General features: G+C 49.2%; 1 protein-coding gene across 1 annotated transcript in view; it reads right to left on the bottom strand.

Moving 5' to 3' along the window:
- Positions 1-1365: 1365 nt before the first annotated feature.
- Positions 1366-18572, bottom strand: part of LOC311118535 (nidogen-1-like) — a gene marked incomplete at its 3' end in the record, with an annotated part of 34137 nt that continues 16930 nt past the window's right edge. Inside the window, exons 5-13 of the mRNA XM_084193328.1 lie at positions 12035-12354; positions 10989-11129; positions 10388-10639; positions 7706-7906; positions 6229-6371; positions 5958-6048; positions 5040-5180; positions 2766-2894; positions 1366-1616 (exon numbers count right to left, since the gene is read on the bottom strand). Coding sequence (XP_084049454.1) covers positions 1366-1616; positions 2766-2894; positions 5040-5180; positions 5958-6048; positions 6229-6371; positions 7706-7906; positions 10388-10639; positions 10989-11129; positions 12035-12354 — 1669 coding nt within the window. The remainder of the gene's footprint in view (positions 1617-2765; positions 2895-5039; positions 5181-5957; positions 6049-6228; positions 6372-7705; positions 7907-10387; positions 10640-10988; positions 11130-12034; positions 12355-18572) is intronic.

Below are 18572 nucleotides of genomic sequence, written 5' to 3'. Positions count from 1 at the left end.
TTGCCAAAAGGCACCTAAAGACTCTCAGACCATAATAAACTAGATTCTCTGGTCTGATGAAACCAAGATTGAACTCTTTGGCCTGAATGCCAAGCGTCACGTCTGGAGGAAACCTGCCACCATCCCGAGGGTGAAGCATGGTGGGGGTGTTTTTCAGCGGCAGGGACTGGGAGACTAGTCAGGATCGAGGGAGAGATGAATGGAGCAAAGTACAGAGAGATCCTTGATGAAAACCTGCTCCAGAGCACTCAGGACCTCAGACTGGGGTGAAGGTTCACCTTCCAACAGGACAACAACCCTAAGCACACAGCCAAGACAACACAGGAGTGTCTATGGGACAAGTCTCTGAATGTCCTTGAGTGGCCCAGCCAGAGCCCGGACTTGAACCCAATCGAACATCTCTGGAAAGACCTGAAAAAACTGTGGAGTGATGCTCCCCATCCAACCTGACAGAGCTTGAGAGGATTTGCAGAGAAGAATGGGAGAAACTCCCCAAATACAGGTGTGCCAAGCTTGTAGCATCATACCCAAGAAGACTCGAGGCTGTAATCGCTGCCAAAGGTGCTTCAACAAAGTACTGAGTAAAGGGTCTGAATACTTATGTTAATGTGCAACATTTCTAAAAACCTGTTTTTGCTTTGTCATTATGGGGTATTGTGTGATTGATGAGAATTATATATATTTTTTAATCCGTTTTAGAGTAAGGCTGTAATGTATTCTGTACTATTCTACGGTATCTTAGTCACTTTAATAATGTTTACATATCTGCATTACTCATCTCATATGTATATACTGTATTCTATACTATTCTACTGTATCTTAGTCCATGCCGCTCTGACATCGCTCGTCCATATATGTATATATTCTTAATTCATTCCTTACTTAGATTTGGGTATATGTTGTGAAATTGTTAGATATTACTTGTTAGATATTACTGCACTGTTGGCGCTAGAAGCACAAGCATTTCGCTACACCCACAATAACATCTGCTAAACACGTGTATGTGACAAATAAAATTTGATTTGATGTAACAAAATGTGGAAAAAGTGAAGGGGTCTGAATACTTTCCCGAATGCACTGTGTGTGTGTGTATGTATGTATGTATGTGTGTGTGTATATATATATATATATATATATATGTGTGTGTGTGTGTGTGTACGGTACCTGGTAGATATTGGGGGCATCCTGGGATGTGCTTTTGTATGTTATTGCTGTAAGAACGAGTTAGCTAGCATGTTCTAATTGTAAGGGTCACATTAGCTCCCTGCTAATTCAGTTATTTCCATGCTAACAGACGAATCATGAATCTACATTCATCAACACACTGTTGTCCTGCACATCTAAATGCGCTAGAATAAACACCGATCAACTGGGATCGATGGCTGGACACTCCTTTCTTTTAAAAACACCAACGCAAGAGTTACAAAGTACGATCACATCTGTTACACAGAAGTGCACAGTCACGCCGTTACCTTGGCAGACCCGTCCGCGTCCCTGGAACCCGGGCAAACAGGAGCAGACATAGGAGGATCCCCCACTGTAGCTACATCGGGCACGCTCCGGGACGTCGCAGTCATGGCTTCCGGCCGCGCAGTGGTCCACAGGACGGTCCACTCCTGGAGAATCATCATCATCATCATCATCAGCAAGTCAGTCAGTCAGTCAATCAATCTATCAATAAATCAGTGAATCAATCAACTCCTGGAAAGGATAGGGGTGTCGTCATCAAGACAGGAAATACTTCAGATTAACCAATAGGACACAGGCTGACACAAAAGAGATGATCTGATTGGTCAAAAGACCAATTCCTGAAGAAAAAGTATAATCTGAATTGGGCTGCCTGTGTAATGTAATAATGTAATATGCCATTTAGCAGACGCTTTTATCCAAAGCGACTTACAGTCATGCGTGTATACATTTTTTGTGTATGGGTAAAAACAACAATATCTGTCTGTTGCTGAGAAATGAGCAGACATACTAGACTCTCATCTGTTCTGTTTGTATTTCCCTTATATGGCAGTGTTTAGTGTTTATCCCCAGAATAAAAAACTGCCAGAAGACACACAGAGAGAGAGAGAGAGAGAGAGGGGGAGGGGAGAGGGGAGGGGGGACAGAGGGGGAGAGGGGAGGGGGGACAGAGAGAAAGAGAGAGAGAGAAAGAGAGGGGGACAGAGAGAGAGAAAGAGGGGGCAGAGCAAGAGAGAGAGAGAAAGAAAGCGAGAGGGGGACAGAGAGAGAGAGAGAGAGAGAGAGAGAGAGGGGGCAGAGCAAGAGAGAGAGAGAGAGAGAGAGAAAGAGAGGGGGACAGAGAGAGAGAAAGAGGGGGCAGAGCGAGAGAGAGAAAAAAAGAGAGAGGGGGACAGAGAGAGAGAGAGAGAGAGGGGGGACAGAGAGAGAGAGAGAGAGAGAGAGGGGGGGCAGAGCAAGAGAGAGAGAGAGAGAGAAAGAGAGGGGGACAGAGAGAGAAAGAGGGGGCAGAGCAAGAGAGAGAGAGAGAGAAAGAAAGAAAGAGAGAGGGGGACAGAGAGAGAGAGAGAGAGAGAGAGAGAGAGAGAGAGAGAGAGAGAGAGGGGGGACAGAGAGAGAGAGAGAGGGCAGAGCGAGAGAGAGAGGGGGGGACAGAGAGAGAAAGAGAGGGGGACAGAGAGAGAGAAAGAAAGATAGAGGGTGACAGAGAGGGAGAGAGGGGGACAGAGAGAGAGAGGGAGAGAGAGAGAGAAGGGGACAGAGAGGGAGAGGGACAGAGAGAGAGAGAGAGAGCGTACCTATGCAGGTGTACCCGTCGCTAGCGAACTGGTATCCATCATTACACTCACAGCGGAAGGTTCCGGGCTGGTTGTTGCAGACTGAGTGTTCTCCACAGGTCTGGGGCGTCTCTCTACACTCATCAATATCTGACAGGAACACATGGAGACAAACAGAAACCTGAGTCAGTCTGTTCAGATCTGAGGGGTTCGTATCGACTTTGCTCACCACTCAAATATGATAGAAAAGTAACAGCAACACCGGAGCGCTGGACACTAAACACTAAATGTCGACGGTATGTCGATTTAAAAACTGCAGGTTACTTACAAGTTATTACCTGTAAACATGACAATGAACCTGTGGGGCTATCGATCAATGTATCGTCTGGGGGAATATTTTTCTAAGTGTGCCACCAAACCCAAAATCCCAGGATGCACAGCAAAATACTTCAGGAACATATTAGACCAGTCACCGTTGGACCAGTCACCGTTGGACCAGTCACCGTTGGACCAGTCACCGTTGGACCAGTCACCGTTGGACCAGTCACCGTTGGACCAGTCACCGTTGGACCAGTCACCGTTGGACCAGTCACCGTTGGACCAGTCACCGTTGGACCAGTCCAATATGTTGGAAGGTTTTTCGGTGTTCTGTAGAGTATCTGGATAGCAGTGGGACTGTAGTTCACTGGTTGGACTGTGACTGAATCAGACCGGTTTCCTTATGACTAAATGTGTTTAGAGATACAGTTTCCTGTGTCTGTCAAACATCCTTCCTTTTCTTTCAGTGGCTAAGAGCACTTCCTTTCCCCTCATTCCAAAACTGTTCCTACCCGTCCCAACCTCTCCCCAACCCCACCCCAAGCCTGTCCCAAGACAAAATAAGAACTCCTCTCTATGTGGACTAGTGACTAGGGACAAGGGTCCTCATCTTAACCTCTGTGTGCCCGAGAGCACTTCCTTTACTGTCGTCCTAAAACTGTTCCTCCCCTCTCCCAAACCTGTCCCAAGACTGTCCCAACTCCAAAGACAACACCATTTCCTAACCCAGCTCCAAGCCCAAAATAGAAACCCCCCTCTCTATGTGAAGGGGCTATTCCTTTCTTCCTCCCTGGGGAAGTGGACTGTAGATCATATTGTTTATGTACTCTGAAATGAGCCCTGAAACCCTGAGATATGAAGGGAGGGACTAGGGACTAGGGTGGAAATGGTCCTCTAATGAACCTCTGATTGACTGTTTGGTCTGGGAGTCAGAGAGTGAACGGACAGGATTTGTTTACAGGATGGGCTCTCAACCAGGACTTCACAGTCCAGAGTACAGAGTACAGCAGAGTACAGTACAGAGTACAGCAGAGTACAGAGTACAGAAGAGTACAGAGTACAGCAGAGTACAGTACAGAGTACAGCAGAGTACAGAGTACAGAAGAGTACAGAGTACAGCAGAGTACAGCACATAGTACAGAGTCAGTACAGTACAGAGTACAGCAGAGTACAGCACATAGTACAGAGTCAGTACAGTACAGAGTACAGCAGAGTACAGAGTACAGAAGAGTACAACAGAGTACAGAGTCAGTACAGTACAGAGTACAGCAGAGTACAGAGTACAGAAGAGTACAGAGTACAGCAGAGTACAGCACATAGTACTGCACAGTACAGAGTACATCACAGAATACATAGTATAGAGTACAGCACAGAGTACAGCAAGGTACAGAGTATAGAGAGTACAGAGTACAGAGTATAGAGAGTACAGAGTATAGAGAGTACAGTACAGAGTAGAGAGAGTACAGTACAGAGTACAGAGTATAGAGACTACAGAGTATAGAGAGTACAGTACAGAGTACAGAGTATAGAGAGTACAGAGTATAGAGAGTACAGTACAGAGTACAGAGTACAGCACAGTACAGAGTATAGAGAGTACAGTACAGAGTACAGAGTATAGAGAGTACAGAGTATAGAGAGTACAGAGTATAGAGAGTACAGTACAGAGTACAGAGTATAGAGAGTACAGAGTATAGAGAGTACAGAGTATAGAGAGTACAGTACAGAGTATAGAGAGTACAGTACAGTACAGCATACCTGTACGTGGTAATGAGGACACTGTAATAGGTCATGGAGCATTAGATAAATGTTTTTCCCTTCCCTGCCTGGAATGCAAAATACTGACTAGAGCTTCATTTAACCACCAAATGATGCTGTTAAATGATGTAATTGTTCAGATCTGGTACTGAACAGCTCTCTGGCTGTGTAGTATGAGTACTCCAGACAGGCGTACCATTACACGCAGTCCCCATAACATACCATAACAGGAGCGTCCGTCTCCTGTGAATCCCGCAGCACAGTGGCAGGTGAACTCTGTCCCCTGTTCGGGTCTACAGACAGCGTTGGTGTCACAGCCGTGTCTCCCAGTGAAACAGGGATTCTCTTCTTCCTGCTGGCCTCCTGGACAGAAACACAACCAGTTGAGTTTAATACAGCTTTTCCCAAACTCTCCCATCCCCGAGGGGTGCACACTGATGTGTGTAGTGCTAGGGCAAAATATGATTAGGACCGAGTTTTGGGAAGTGCTGGTTTAATATCACATTATCAATGTAATTAAGAACTGCATTATCACACATTTAGACAATGTTTCATATTGTATTGTAGGTTGTTGCTACAACTCCAAAACTGATACTACTAGAAACCATCGGCCAAACTAAACTATATGGCCTCCCGAGTGGCGCAGTGGTCTAAGGCGCTGCATCGCACTGCTAGCTGTGCCACTAGAGATCCTGGTTCGCATCCAGGCTCTGTCGTAGCCGGCCGTGACCGGGAGACCCATGGGGCGGCGCACAATTGGCCCAGCGTCGTCCAGGGTAGGGGAGGGAATGGCCGGCAGGGATGTAGCTCAGTTGGTAGAGCATGGCGTTTGCAACGCCAGGGTTGTGGGTTCGATTCCCACGGGGGGACAGTATAAAAAAATTAAATAATGTGTGCACTCAATAACTGTAAGTCGCACTGGATAAGAGCGTCTGCTAAATGAGGGCTCTCAGTTAGGAGGATCCGTCTAGAACAGGATGGAGGAAATGACTACGACTAGAAAACGTCTTCAAATAAGACAAAATAAGACTAACAGAAAGATGTGTCAATTAGGGCAGGAGGAATCGGTCTAAGCAGGAAGGAAGTGAAATCAGACCAATCAGAGAGACAGGAATAACCTCAGACAGGAAGTGACCTCACCTTTGATGTCGCCGATCTTGTTGCTCATGGCGTATCGGATCAGCTCGTTGTTGGAGTCGTACATCACAAACACCTGGTCCACGCTCAGCATCTGTAGGAGACATGATGTATTAACACACTTGGTTAGAACTTACACACACTCAGGGTCCGCTGTGGTAAAGCTCCTTTGGATGGATGCACTTTGTCCTTGCTAAGTGTCTTGGGCACAGTGGCAGTGGTTTGTAATTCAATCAGTCTTGTATGATTGATTGATTGATTGATTAGTGTGCACCTGTGTGGGCAGTATGGCCCTGGCAGCCTCGTCATGTGGACAGCTCTGGAAGGTGATGGACTGTCTCCACTGGTACGTCCTGGTCTCAGCAGAGCCATCATCCAGATTCACAGTGTAATCCCTTGTAGAGGAAGACGTGATCACTGAGGGGACAGGAGGCAGACATTAACACGCAACACTAGAACTATTGATCTCAGTCTTAACTTCAACCACATAGTCCAGCATAGAGGAAGATGTGATCACTACAGGAGGAGAGACACCAGGCTCAGAGGAAGATGTGATCACTACAGGAGGAGAGACACCAGGCTCAGAGGAAGATGTGATCACTACAGGAGGAGAGACACCAGGCTCAGAGGAAGATGTGATCACTACAGGAGGAGAGACACCAGGCTCAGAGGAAGATGTGATCACTACAGGAGGAGAGACACCAGGCTCAGAGGAAGATGTGATCACTACAGGAGGAGAGACACCAGGCTCAGAGGAAGATGTGATCACTACAGGAGGAGAGACACCAGGCTCAGAGGAAGATGTGATCACTACAGGAGGAGAGACACCAGGCTCAGAGGAAGATGTGATCACTACAGGAGGAGAGACACCAGACTCAGAGGAAGATGTGATCACTACAGGAGGAGAGACACCAGGCTCAGAGGAAGATGTGATCACTACAGGAGGAGAGACACCAGGCTCAGAGGAAGATGTGATCACTACAGGAGGAGAGACACCGGGCTCAGAGGAAGATGTGATCACTACAGGAGGAGAGACACCGGGCTCAGAGGAAGATGTGATCACTACAGGAGGAGAGACACCGGGCTCAGAGGAAGATGTGATCACTACAGGAGGAGAGACACCAGGCTCAGAGGAAGATGTGATCACTACAGGAGGAGAGACACCAGACGCGACCAGGTGACGGAGGTGCAGCCTATGAATAGATATCTACTTCTATGTTTAGAACCTGTTAGAATCCTTTAGAACCCTGTTTAGAATGCGTTTAGAATCCTATTGGATGCAGAGCCTAGTTTTATCAAACATGGTTGTATATTTAAGCAATGAGGCCCGAAGGGCGGTGGTATATGGCCAATATACCACGACTAAGGGCTGTTCTTCCGCACAACGCAACACGGAGTGCCTGGACACAGCCCTTAGCCGTGGTATATTTAACATACAGCACAAACCCCTGAGGTGCCTTATTGATATTATAAACTGGTACCAACTTAATTAAAACAGTGAAAATAAAAGTGTTGTCATACCCGTGGTATACGGTCTGATATACCACGCCTTTCAGCCAATCAACAATTGGTAGCAGTATTTCTATCTGTATTTCTAGCTGTAGCTGGGACTTCGCCAGGAGACTGGAGGATACGTCTATAATAAACAGAGTCCTTCTGGAGTCTAGCCTGTTTATGGAAAGCAACATGCTACATCGTGCTAGAACGGTATAGTCCCAGGGGGTTAAGGGTCAGAGGTTGGAATGACTTACGGTTGGAGCTGTACTGGTAGATCTCTGAGTAGGGCTCTATCTGGACAGTGGATCCTCGGAGGACTTCCGGGACACGTCCCTCCAGTGTGGTGCTGACCACCAGGTGATTATGCTCATCTATCCCACTGAACACCTGTTTGATGGTCAGCTTCTCCTGGGCTGGTAGGAAGGTCACCTCAGCCTGACACATAAACTCACCACCTGGAGAGGAGACATTTTCATTTAATTTAATTGATTTACTGCCAGCGTAGTACACTCAGTAACAGCAACAATTGCCACTGTTTTCCAGGGAGTCCTGGGTTCTGAAACAAATAGCGATAGGCAAAACGTGCTTGGCCCGGACTGGACTCAACGTTGGCCCTCTGTCCTCCGTCTCTTACACTCTCTGCTCTGAGGTAATGTGAGGAGAATGTGGTGGGAGATATCTAGAAGACAGCTGGCCTTTCCTGGGTGTGTCTGTGTGTGTTTGTGTGTCTGTGTGTGTGTGTTTGTGTGTGTCTGTGCGTGTGTGTGTGTTTGTGTGTCTGTGCATGAGTGTGTATGTGTGTGTCTGTGTGTGTGTGCGTGTGTGTGTCTGTGTGTGTGTCTGTGTGTGCGTGTGTGTGTGTGTGTGTGCGTGTGTGTGTCTGTGTGTGTGTGTGTGCGTGTGTGTGTCTGTGTGTGTGTGTGTGTGTGTGCGTGTGTGTGTGTGCGTGTGTCTGTGCATGTTTGTGTGTGTGTGTGTGTGTGTGTGTGTGTGTGTGTGTGTCTGGCCTGACTAAGTGGTGTTGCAGCTGCAGCAGAACCCAGCAGCTGTGAATCACGTCAAGTCATGAAACCCCAGACTTCCTATATACAGTGGGGAAAAAAAGTATTTAGTCAGCCACCAATTGTGCAAGTTCTCCCACTTAAAAAGATGAGAGAGGCTTGTAATTTTCATCATAGGTACACGTCAATTATGACAGACAAAATGAGATTTTTTTTTCCAGAAAATCACATTGTAGGATTTTTAATGAATTTATTTGCAAATGATGGTGGAAAATAAGTATTTGGTCAATAACAAAAGTTTCTCAATACTTTGTTATATACCCTTTGTTGGCAATGACACAGGTCAAACGTCTTCTGTAAGTCTTCACAAGGTTTTCACACACTGTTGCTGGTATTTTGGCCCATTCCTCCATGCAGATCTCCTCTAGAGCAGTGATGTTTTGGGGCTTTCGCTGGGCAACACGGACACGAACTCCCTCCAAAGATTTTCTATGGGGTTGAGATCTGGAGACTGGCTAGGCCACTCCAGGACCTTGAAATGCTTCTTATGAAGCCACTCCTTCGTTGCCCGGGCGGTGTGTTTGGGATCATTGTCATGCTGAAAGACCCAGCCACGTTTCATCTTCAATGCCCTTGCTGATGGAAGGAGGTTTTCACTCAAAATCTCACGATACATGGCCCCATTCATTCTTTCCTTTACACGGATCAGTCGTCCTGGTCCCTTTGCAGAAAAACAGCCCCAAAGCATGATGTTTCCACCCCAATGCTTCACACTAGGTATGGTGTTCTTTGGATGCAACTCAGCATTCTTTGTCCTCCAAACACGACAAGTTGGTTTGGTTTCATCTGACCATATGACATTCTCCCAATCCTCTTCTGGATCATCCAAATGCACTCTAGCAAACTTCAGACGGGCCTGGACATGTACTGGCTTAAGCAGGGGGACACATCTGGCACTGCAGGATTTGAGTCCCTGGCGGCGTAGTGTGTTACTGATGGTAGGCTTTGTTACTTTGGTCCCAGCTCTCTGCAGGTCATTCACTAGGTCCCCCTGTGTGGTTCTGGGATTTTTGCTCACCTTGTGATCATTTTGACCCCACGGGGTGAGATCTTGCGTGGAGCCCCAGATCGAGGGAGATTATCAGTGGTCTTGTATGTCTTCCATTTCCTAATAATTGCTCCCACAGTTGATTTCTTCAAACCAAGCTGCTTACCTATTGCAGATTCAGTCTTCCCAGCCTGGTGTAGGTCTACAATTTTGTTTCTGGTGTCCTTTGACAGCTCTTTGGTCTTGGCCATAGTGGAGTTTGGAGTGTGACTGTTTGAGGTTGTGGACAGGTGTCTTTTATACTGATGACAAGTTCAAACAGGTGCCATTATTACAGGTAACAAGTAGAGGACAGAGGAGCCTCTTAAAGAAGAAGTTACAGGTCTGTGAGAGCCAGAAATCTTGCTTGTTTGTAGGTGACCAAATACTTATTTTCCACCATAATTTGCAAATAAATTCATTAAAAATCCTACAATGTGATTTTCTGGATTTTTTCTCTCTCAATTTGTCTGTCATAGTTGACGTGTACCTATGATGAAAATTACAGGCCTCTCTCATCTTTTTAAGTGGGAGAACTTGCACAATTGGTGGCTGACTAAATACTTTTTTTCCCCACTGTATGAAATACAATGACTATGTAAATGAGTAAGAACAGTATGTCAAATCTATGTTAAAAGGTCAGGAAGTTCCTACTGTTATGTACAGTCTGACCTTCAACTTGTCAACAAGCCCTTGACTAGGTGAATCAGGTGAGTTATTTCAGGGCTAACAACAACATTGTGAAATGCCTGGGGATCCTCGAGGAGAGGTTTGAAAACCACTGGGTTCGCTTATTAATCAACCGCACACAATTCCATGGCAACTGGTCAAGGCAGACTAGGTTTCACCGATGATGCTGAATCCGTTCTTGTGTCCAGGCTGTTGCAGGGCGAAGGCCCATCCGATGACTCCTCCCAGGGCTGACAGGGGCTGTAGGGAGGGGCCTAGGCTGGCAGGGATGGTGCTGATAGCCACGTACGCTCGCCCGTCATTGGCTACCACGTAGGAGTGCAGGTCGTTGCTGTTGAACTCGACAGGAGACGGAGAGTTGCCCACGTACACCCTGCCGTTCACCTTGCCGTTCATCCTCTGGGGCTTACCTGATAAAACACAGAAGAAGAAGAAGAATGTATTACTTCTTTACTGTCTACTGTCACAGATTTATTAATCCACTTCCCTGATAGACAGAACAGCAACAAGTCTGGGAAAGAGTCGCTCTGCGGTTGTCTGATGACTGGCTAGTTATAATTGAATTGACAAGCTAGCAATGAGTTACCACTCACATATTAACCATTTAGCAGACGCTCTATCCAGAGTGAATTACATGATCACAATTATGATCATTGCCACACCCTTTTGATTTTCATATAGATAATTTGCTGAGTGATAATTTAGTTTTGGTTCAAAAAAGTAGAAAAAGAAGTAGCTACGGAGTTGAGGAAAATTTACCCTCTGAAACACACTGTATTCCGTTGCCGTAGTAGCCGAGCCGACAGTGACAACAGTAACCGCTGGCGTAATCTTTACAGTCGGCGAAGGTGGAACACTTCTTCCTGTTGTTGGCACAAGTCTCAGAGTTGTAGGAGAACACTGTAAGAGGAGAAGGTCATGGTAAGGTTAGCACATCAGAAGGACCTGGTCGGGTCATGGTAAGGTTAGCACATCAAACATCAGAAGGACCTGGTCGGGTCATGGTAAGGTTAGCACATCAAACATCAGAAGGACCTGGTCGGGTCATGGTAAGGTTAGCACATCAAACATCAGAAGGACCTGGTCGGGTCATGGTAAGGTTAGCACATCAGAAGGACCTGGTCGGGTCATGGTAAGGTTAGCACATCAAACATCAGAAGGACCTGGTCGGGTCATGGTAAGGTTAGCACATCAAACATCAGAAGGACCTGGTCGGGTCATGGTAAGGTTAGCACATCAAACATCAGAAGGAACTGGTCGGGTCATGGTAAGGTTAGCACATCAAACATCAGAAGGACCTGGTCGGGTCATGGTAAGGTTAGCACATCAAACATCAGAAGGACCTGGTCGGGTCATGGTAAGGTTAGCACATCAAACATCAGAAGGACCTGGTCGGGTCATGGTAAGGTTAGCACATCAAACATCAGAAGGACCTGGTCGGGTCATGGTAAGGTTAGCACATCAAACATCAGAAGGACCTGGTCGGGTCATGGTAAGGTTAGCACATCAAACATCAGAAGGAACTGGTCGGGTCATGGTAAGGTTAGCACATCAAACATCAGAAGGAACTGGTTGCAATGTTCTTGCATTTCAAACAAAGTTCTAGAATTAATAAATAATTATAATCTAGAATTAAAAAATGTAAAAAGTTCTAACATTTTAAAACAACGTTTTAGAATTTAAAACAGTTCTAAAATCCTAAACAAAGTTCTCGAATTTCAAAGAAAGTTCTAGAATTTAAAACAAAGTTCTAGAATTCAAAGTAAAGTTCTTGTTTCCCAAGCTACCACACAATGTGAACCCACCGTCCACGTTGATGTCTCCATCATCTACCACCACCACCTGAGGCTGGTACTGGACCGTGTGGACCGTGAACTGGTCCCCGTGGTGAGGTCCCTGGTGAGGCTCCTCCTCGCGGTACACCTCCTCCTCCGGTTTGTAGGGAGGATACTTCACCTGTTGCCCTCCTCCAGGATACCTCTCTGAGGCAGCCTCCTCCGGGACCCTTGACTCTAGGTCTGTGTCTGGGGGCAGGTCTGTCACCTCTCCTGGAGCCACGCTTGTGAAGTAAGGAGAAGTCCCAATCTCGTACACCCACACGCCTCGCTTACCTGAGTTGGTCTCCCTAGAGAGAGACAGAGCAGGAGGAGAGAGACCGTGAGGAGTGATCACCAGAGGAACTGACTGATCCTGCAGTATTATGTCTGTACTTCAGTGGTAAAACCAAATATGACCTCCCTCACAGACATTGGTGGAACAAAGTCTTGCTACGAAAGACCCTCTGTTCTAGCCTGGTCCCAGATCTGTTTGTGCTGTTCTAGCCCTGGTCCCAGATCTGTTTGTGCTGTTCTAGCCTGGTCCCAGATCTGTTTGTGCTGTTCTAGCCTGGTCCCAGATCTGTTTGTGCTGTTCTAGCCTGGTCCCAGATCTGTTTGTGCTGTTCTAGCCCTGGTCCCAGATCTGTTTGTGCTGTTCTAGCCCTGGTCCCAGATCTGTTTGTGCTGTCTTGCCAACACCTGACAAGGACCACATGAGTTGGCAAGACAGCACAAACAGATCTGGGACAGGGATACCTTGGTTCTTCAGTGACACGTGGTAAGTATCACAACTTACTCTGCAAGAGCCTTGTGTTAAGTTGTTGGCTCAATAACCCACCATGTCTATTTAACATTGTTATCAGGAAATATTCCAAAAGTATGCAAATCAGCTCTTGTGCAGCCACTCCATAAGGGCGGGGACAGTAGTGATCGTAATCATTATCGCCCCATTTCAAGGCTTCCTTGTCCAGCTAAGATTCTTGAATCCTTGGTACATGTACAGCTTTGCTCTTTTTTATCTGAGAGATGTATTTTGAATGTAAACCAATCAGGCTTTAGTCCTGGGCATAGCACTAGTACAGCAACCACTTTAGCTGTTAATGATCTTGTCAACGCTTTAGACACTAAAATGAAATGTGCTACTTTGTTTGTGAAGCTGTCAAAAGCTTTTGATACCGTTGATCATGTTATTTTATTGAATAAGTTGTCCTCAATAGGCCTGAGCTCTGACGCCTGTTCATGGTTTCATGATTATCTTAGTGACAGAACTCAGGCCATCGTTGTCACGGTTTCGGCCGAGGGTGCTCCTCCTCCTGGTTCGGGCAGGCTTCGGCGGTCGTCGTCCCCGGAGTACTAGCTGCCACCGATCTATGTTTCATGTTCATTTGGTTTTGTCTTGATGTTGTACACCGGTGTCTTGTTAGTCCTCGTTAGTGTCCTATTTAGTTCTCGTTGTGTGTGTTTGTCTTTGTGTGTGATTGCTCTTCTGTTTCGTGTTGGAGCTACGTACTTCCCTCCAGTGTTTTGGAGAGGTTTTTCGCACATGTTAGTGCGCCGTTTGTTTGACGCCTGTGTGCGCCATTATTTCGCCTTCGGGCTTATTGTGCTTATTTTCTACGTGAATATTGCACTAAAGTCTTTTGGACTGAGCTTCTGCGTCCTGCGCTTGATTCATGCACCACACCCACCTTCAGCACCCCTTGACAGAATCACACACCCAAATGGAATCAGCAGGATCTGCAGTTACGCCTGAGTCGCTCGAGGAGCATGTTCGCGGCCAAGATGACCAGATACGACAACTGGGGACCGCTCTACAGGACTTCATCAACACCCTGCACCGATGGGAGGCCAGCGGGGTACCCACACCTCCACCTACCCTGCCAACCCCATCGGCCGGTCCACCAGTCCCAGGTCCGGAACCCAGGGGGATTCGGCTCTCGCTCCCGAGGGCGTATGACGGAACAGCTGCCGGGTGTCAGGGGTTCCTCCTGCAGGTGGAGCTCTACCTGGCCACTGTACACCCAGTGCCCTCGGGACACGAGAGCGTTTCCGCCCTCATCTCCTGTCTCACGGGCAAGGCGTTGGAGTGGGCTAACGCCGAGTGGAGGAAGATGGACGCCAACACCATCTCCTACGCCGAGTTCTCCCGCCGCTTCAAGGCCGTGTTCGACCATCCACCTGAGGGCAAAGCGGCGGGGGAGCGTCTAGTCCACCTGAGACAGGGGAGGAGGAGCGCACAGGCGTTTGCTCTAGAGTTCCGGACTCTAGCGGCGGACACAGGGTGGAATGAACGGGCCCTCATCGACCATTTTCGATGTAGCCTACGGGAGGACGTTCAACGTGAGTTGGCCTGCAGGGATACCCATCTCACATTCGACCAGTTGGTCGATATGTCCATCCGTCTGGACACCCTGCTGGCCACCCGTGGACGTCCCGAGGGGGGTCCGTCCATTCCGCCCTCCGGCACCTCCGAGCCGAGCCCTATGGAGCTCGGGGGTGCCGGCGCTAGAGAAAGGAGGAGGAGGAGCCCGAGGGGGCCTGTCTCCTGCACCAAGTGCGGTCGTGGAGGGCACACTGCGGCCAGGTGCTGGGGAGGGTTCTCCGGGGGAGAAGACAACAGGCCACGCACTGGGGGGGCCTCCCAGGTGAGTAGACGTCCCACTTACCCAGAGCTTTCTGTTGCGCACTTTTGTATACCTGTGTGTTTTCCACAGGTTGCACCTCATTCCCAGCATAAGGCGCTAGTAGATTCAGGCGCAGCTGGGAATTTTGTTGATCGGAAGTTTTGTTTAGATTTAGGGATCCCTCTCCTACCTGTTGACAAACCTTTTCCCGTTCATGCCTTAGATAGCCGCCCGTTGGGGTCGGGGTTGATTAGGGAGATCACAGCACCACTTAGGATGTGTGCGCAGGGGGGTCATGAAGAGACTATACAGCTGTATCTGATCGACTCTCCTGCGTACCCAGTGGTGCTGGGAATTCCCTGGTTAAGCACCCATAACCCTGCTATTTCGTGGCAACAGAGGGCTCTCGATGGGTGGTCTGCTCAGTGCGAGGGGCGATGTCTGGGTGTTTCCGTGGGGGCGACTTCGGTGGAAAGTCCAAACCAAGTGAACGCACTGCACATTCCGCCTGAATATGGGGATTTAGCTCTCGTGTTTAGTAAAACTAGGGCGACGCAGTTGCCTCCTCATAGACAGGGGGATTGTGCGATTGATCTCCAGGCAGGAGCAGCGCTCCCACGGAGCCACGTGTATCCTTTGTCTCAAGAGGAGAGAAAAGCTATGGAGACTTACATAGCCGAATCTTTGAGACAGGGATACATTCGGCCCTCCACTTCTCCCGCCTCCTCGAGTTTCTTTTTTGTGAAGAAGAAAGATGGAGGGTTGCGCCCGTGCATTGATTACCGTGGTCTCAATCAGATTACTGTGAAATACAGTTATCCACTCCCTCTGATTGCGACCATGACAGAGTCATTGCATGGAGCGCGGTTTTTCACAAAATTGGATCTCAGGAGCGCGTATAACTTGGTGCGCATTAGGGAGGGCGACGAATGGAAGACAGCGTTTAGTACCACGTCAGGTCATTTCGAATATCTCGTCATGCCATATGGGTTGATGAATGCTCCATCAGTCTTCCAATCCTTCGTAGATGACATTTTCCGGGATATGCAGGGACAAGGGGTGGTCGTGTACATTGATGACATTCTGGTGTACTCGTCTACCCGAGCCGAGCATATAACCCTGGTGCGTCGTGTATTGAGGAGGCTGTTGGAGCACGACCTATATGTCAAGGCAGAGAAATGTCTGTTTTTCCAGGAGTCGGTCTCCTTTTTGGGTTATCGGTTGTCCGCGTCAGGGGTGAGAATGGAGGTGGATCGTGTGTCCGCTGTGCGTAATTGGCAAACTCCAACCACTGTAAAAGAGGTGCAGCAGTTCTTGGGCTTTGCGAATTACTACCGGAGGTTTATCCGGGGTTTTGGACAGGTGGCAGCTCCCATCACGTCCCTTCTGAAAGGGGGTCCGGTGCGCCTGCAGTGGTCAGCTGATGCGGACAGGGCCTTTAGGAGACTGAAGGACCTGTTTACGTCGGCTCCGGTGCTGGCGCATCCGGATCCCGCATTACCCTTTCAGGTTGAGGTAGACGCGTCTGAGGCTGGTATAGGGGCCGTTCTCTCTCAACGGTCCGGCACGCCACCTAAACTCCGCCCCTGTGCTTTTTACTCAAAAAAGCTCAGCCCGGCGGAGCGTAACTATGACGTTGGGGACAGGGAGCTGTTAGCTGTAGTTCAACCCTTAAGGTGTGGAGGCATTGGCTTGAGGGGGCTCAACACCCTTTCCTCATTTTGACTGACCATCGGAACCTGGAGTACATCCGGGCAGCGAGGAGACTGAACCCTCGCCAGGCTCGATGGAGTATGTTTCTCACCAGGTTCGTATTTAAAATCACGTACATCCCTGGGTCCCAGAATGGTAAGGCAGATGCGCTGTCCCGGCGGTATGACACGGAGGAGAGGTCCGTTGAGCCCACTCCCATACTACCGGAGTCTTGCCTTGTGGCACCGGTGGTGTGGGAGGTCGATGCCGAAATCGAGCGAGCGTTGCGTACCGACCCCAGCCCTCCACAGTGTCCTGAGGGTCGGAAGTACGTTCCGCTCGAGATTCGGGATCGACTCATTTACTGGGCTCACACGTCACCCTCCTCTGGACATCCGGGTATTGGCCGGACAGTGCATTGCCTTAGCACTAAATACTGGTGGCCCACTTTGGCTAGGGATGTGAGGGTTTATGTCTCCTCCTGTTCGGTGTGCGCCCAGTGTAAGGCGCCCCGACATCTGTCCAGGGGTAAGTTACAACCCCTGCCCGTTCCACAACGACCATGGTCCCACCTCTCTGTGGATTTTGTGACAGACCTTCCCCTCTCTCAGGGGAATACCACCATCCTGGTCGTTGTGGACCGGTTCTCTAAGGCCTGTCGTCTTCTCCCTATGTCGGGTCTTCCTACTGCCCTACAGACCGCTGAGGCCCTATTTACCCACGTCTTCCGGCATTACGGGGTACCCGAGGATATAGTGTCTGATCGAGGCCCCCAGTTTACCTCCCGTGTTTGGAGAGCGTTCATGGAGCGTTTGGGGGTCTCGGTTAGCCTTACCTCAGGGTACCACCCGGAGAGTAATGGGCAGGTAGAACGTGTCAACCAGGATGTGGGTAGGTTTCTGAGGTCGTATTGCCAGGGCCGGCCGGAGGAGTGGGCACGGTACATTCCCTGGGCTGAGATGGCCCAGAACTCTCTCCGCCACTCCTCTACCAACCTAACCCCCTTCCAATGTGTGTTAGGTTACCAGCCGGTTCTGGCACCTTGGCAGCAGAGCCAGATCGAGGCCCCTGCGGTGGATGATTGGATGAGGCGCTCGGAAGAGACGTGGAACGCTGCCCACATCCACCTGCAGCGGGCCGTCCTTCGTCACAAGGCGAGCGCCGATCTCCACCGCAGTGAGGGGCCGGTGTACGCACCCGGAGATCGAGTCTGGCTCTCTACCAGAAACCTACCCCTCCGCCTGCCCTGCCGGAAGCTGGGTCGGCGGTTTGTGGGGCCCTTTAAAGTCCTGAGAAGATTGAACGAGGTGTGTTATAGGTTACATCTACCTGTTGAGTATAAGAATATTAACCCCTCGTTCCATGTGTCTCTTCTCAGGCCGGTGGTAGCTGGTCCACTCCAGGACAATGAGATAGGGGAGACTCCTCCGCCCCCACTGGACATCGAGGGGGCTCCGGCGTACACCGTTCGGTCCATCTTGGACTCAAGACGCCGGATGGGGGGTCTCCAGTATCTCGTGGAGTGGGAGGGGTACGGCCCGGAGGAGCGGTGCTGGGTGCCGCGGAGGGACATCCTAGACCCATCTCTCCTGTCGGAGTTCCACCGGGACCATCCCGCGCGCCCTGCTCCGCGTCCTCCTGGTCGTCCCCGAGGCCGGGGTCGGCGCACGGCTGAGGCCGCGCGTCAAGGGGGGGGTACTGTCACGGTTTCGGCCGAGGCTGCTCCTCCTCCTGGTTCGGGCAGGCTTCGGCGGTCGTCGTCCCCGGAGTACTAGCTGCCACCGATCTATGTTTCATGTTCATTTGGTTTTGTCTTGATGTTGTACACCTGTGTCTTGTTAGTCCTCGTTAGTGTCCTATTTAGTTCTCGTTGTGTGTGTTTGTCTTTGTGTGTGATTACTCTTCTGTTTTGTGTTGGAGCTACGTACTTCCCTCCAGTGTTTGGAGAGGTTTTTCGCACATGTTAGTGCGCCGTTTGTTTGACGCCTGTGTGCGCCATTATTTCGCCTTCGGGCTTATTGTGCTTATTTTCTACGTGAATATTGCACTAAAGTCTTTTGGACTGAGCTTCTGCGTCCTGCGCTTGATTCATGCACCACACCCACCTTCAGCACCCCTTGACAATCGTGATTGATGGGGTTAAGTCTTAATTTCTTGAAGTGCATACAGGTGTACCACAGAGGTCGATTTTGGGACCTGTTCTCTTCACT

This window comes from Coregonus lavaretus (genome assembly GCF_964263955.1).
Source record: "Coregonus lavaretus genome assembly, contig: HAP1_SCAFFOLD_390, whole genome shotgun sequence".
Taxonomy (NCBI): Eukaryota; Metazoa; Chordata; class Actinopteri; order Salmoniformes; family Salmonidae; genus Coregonus; species Coregonus lavaretus.
This window is presented reverse-complemented; position numbering and strand designations above follow the sequence as displayed.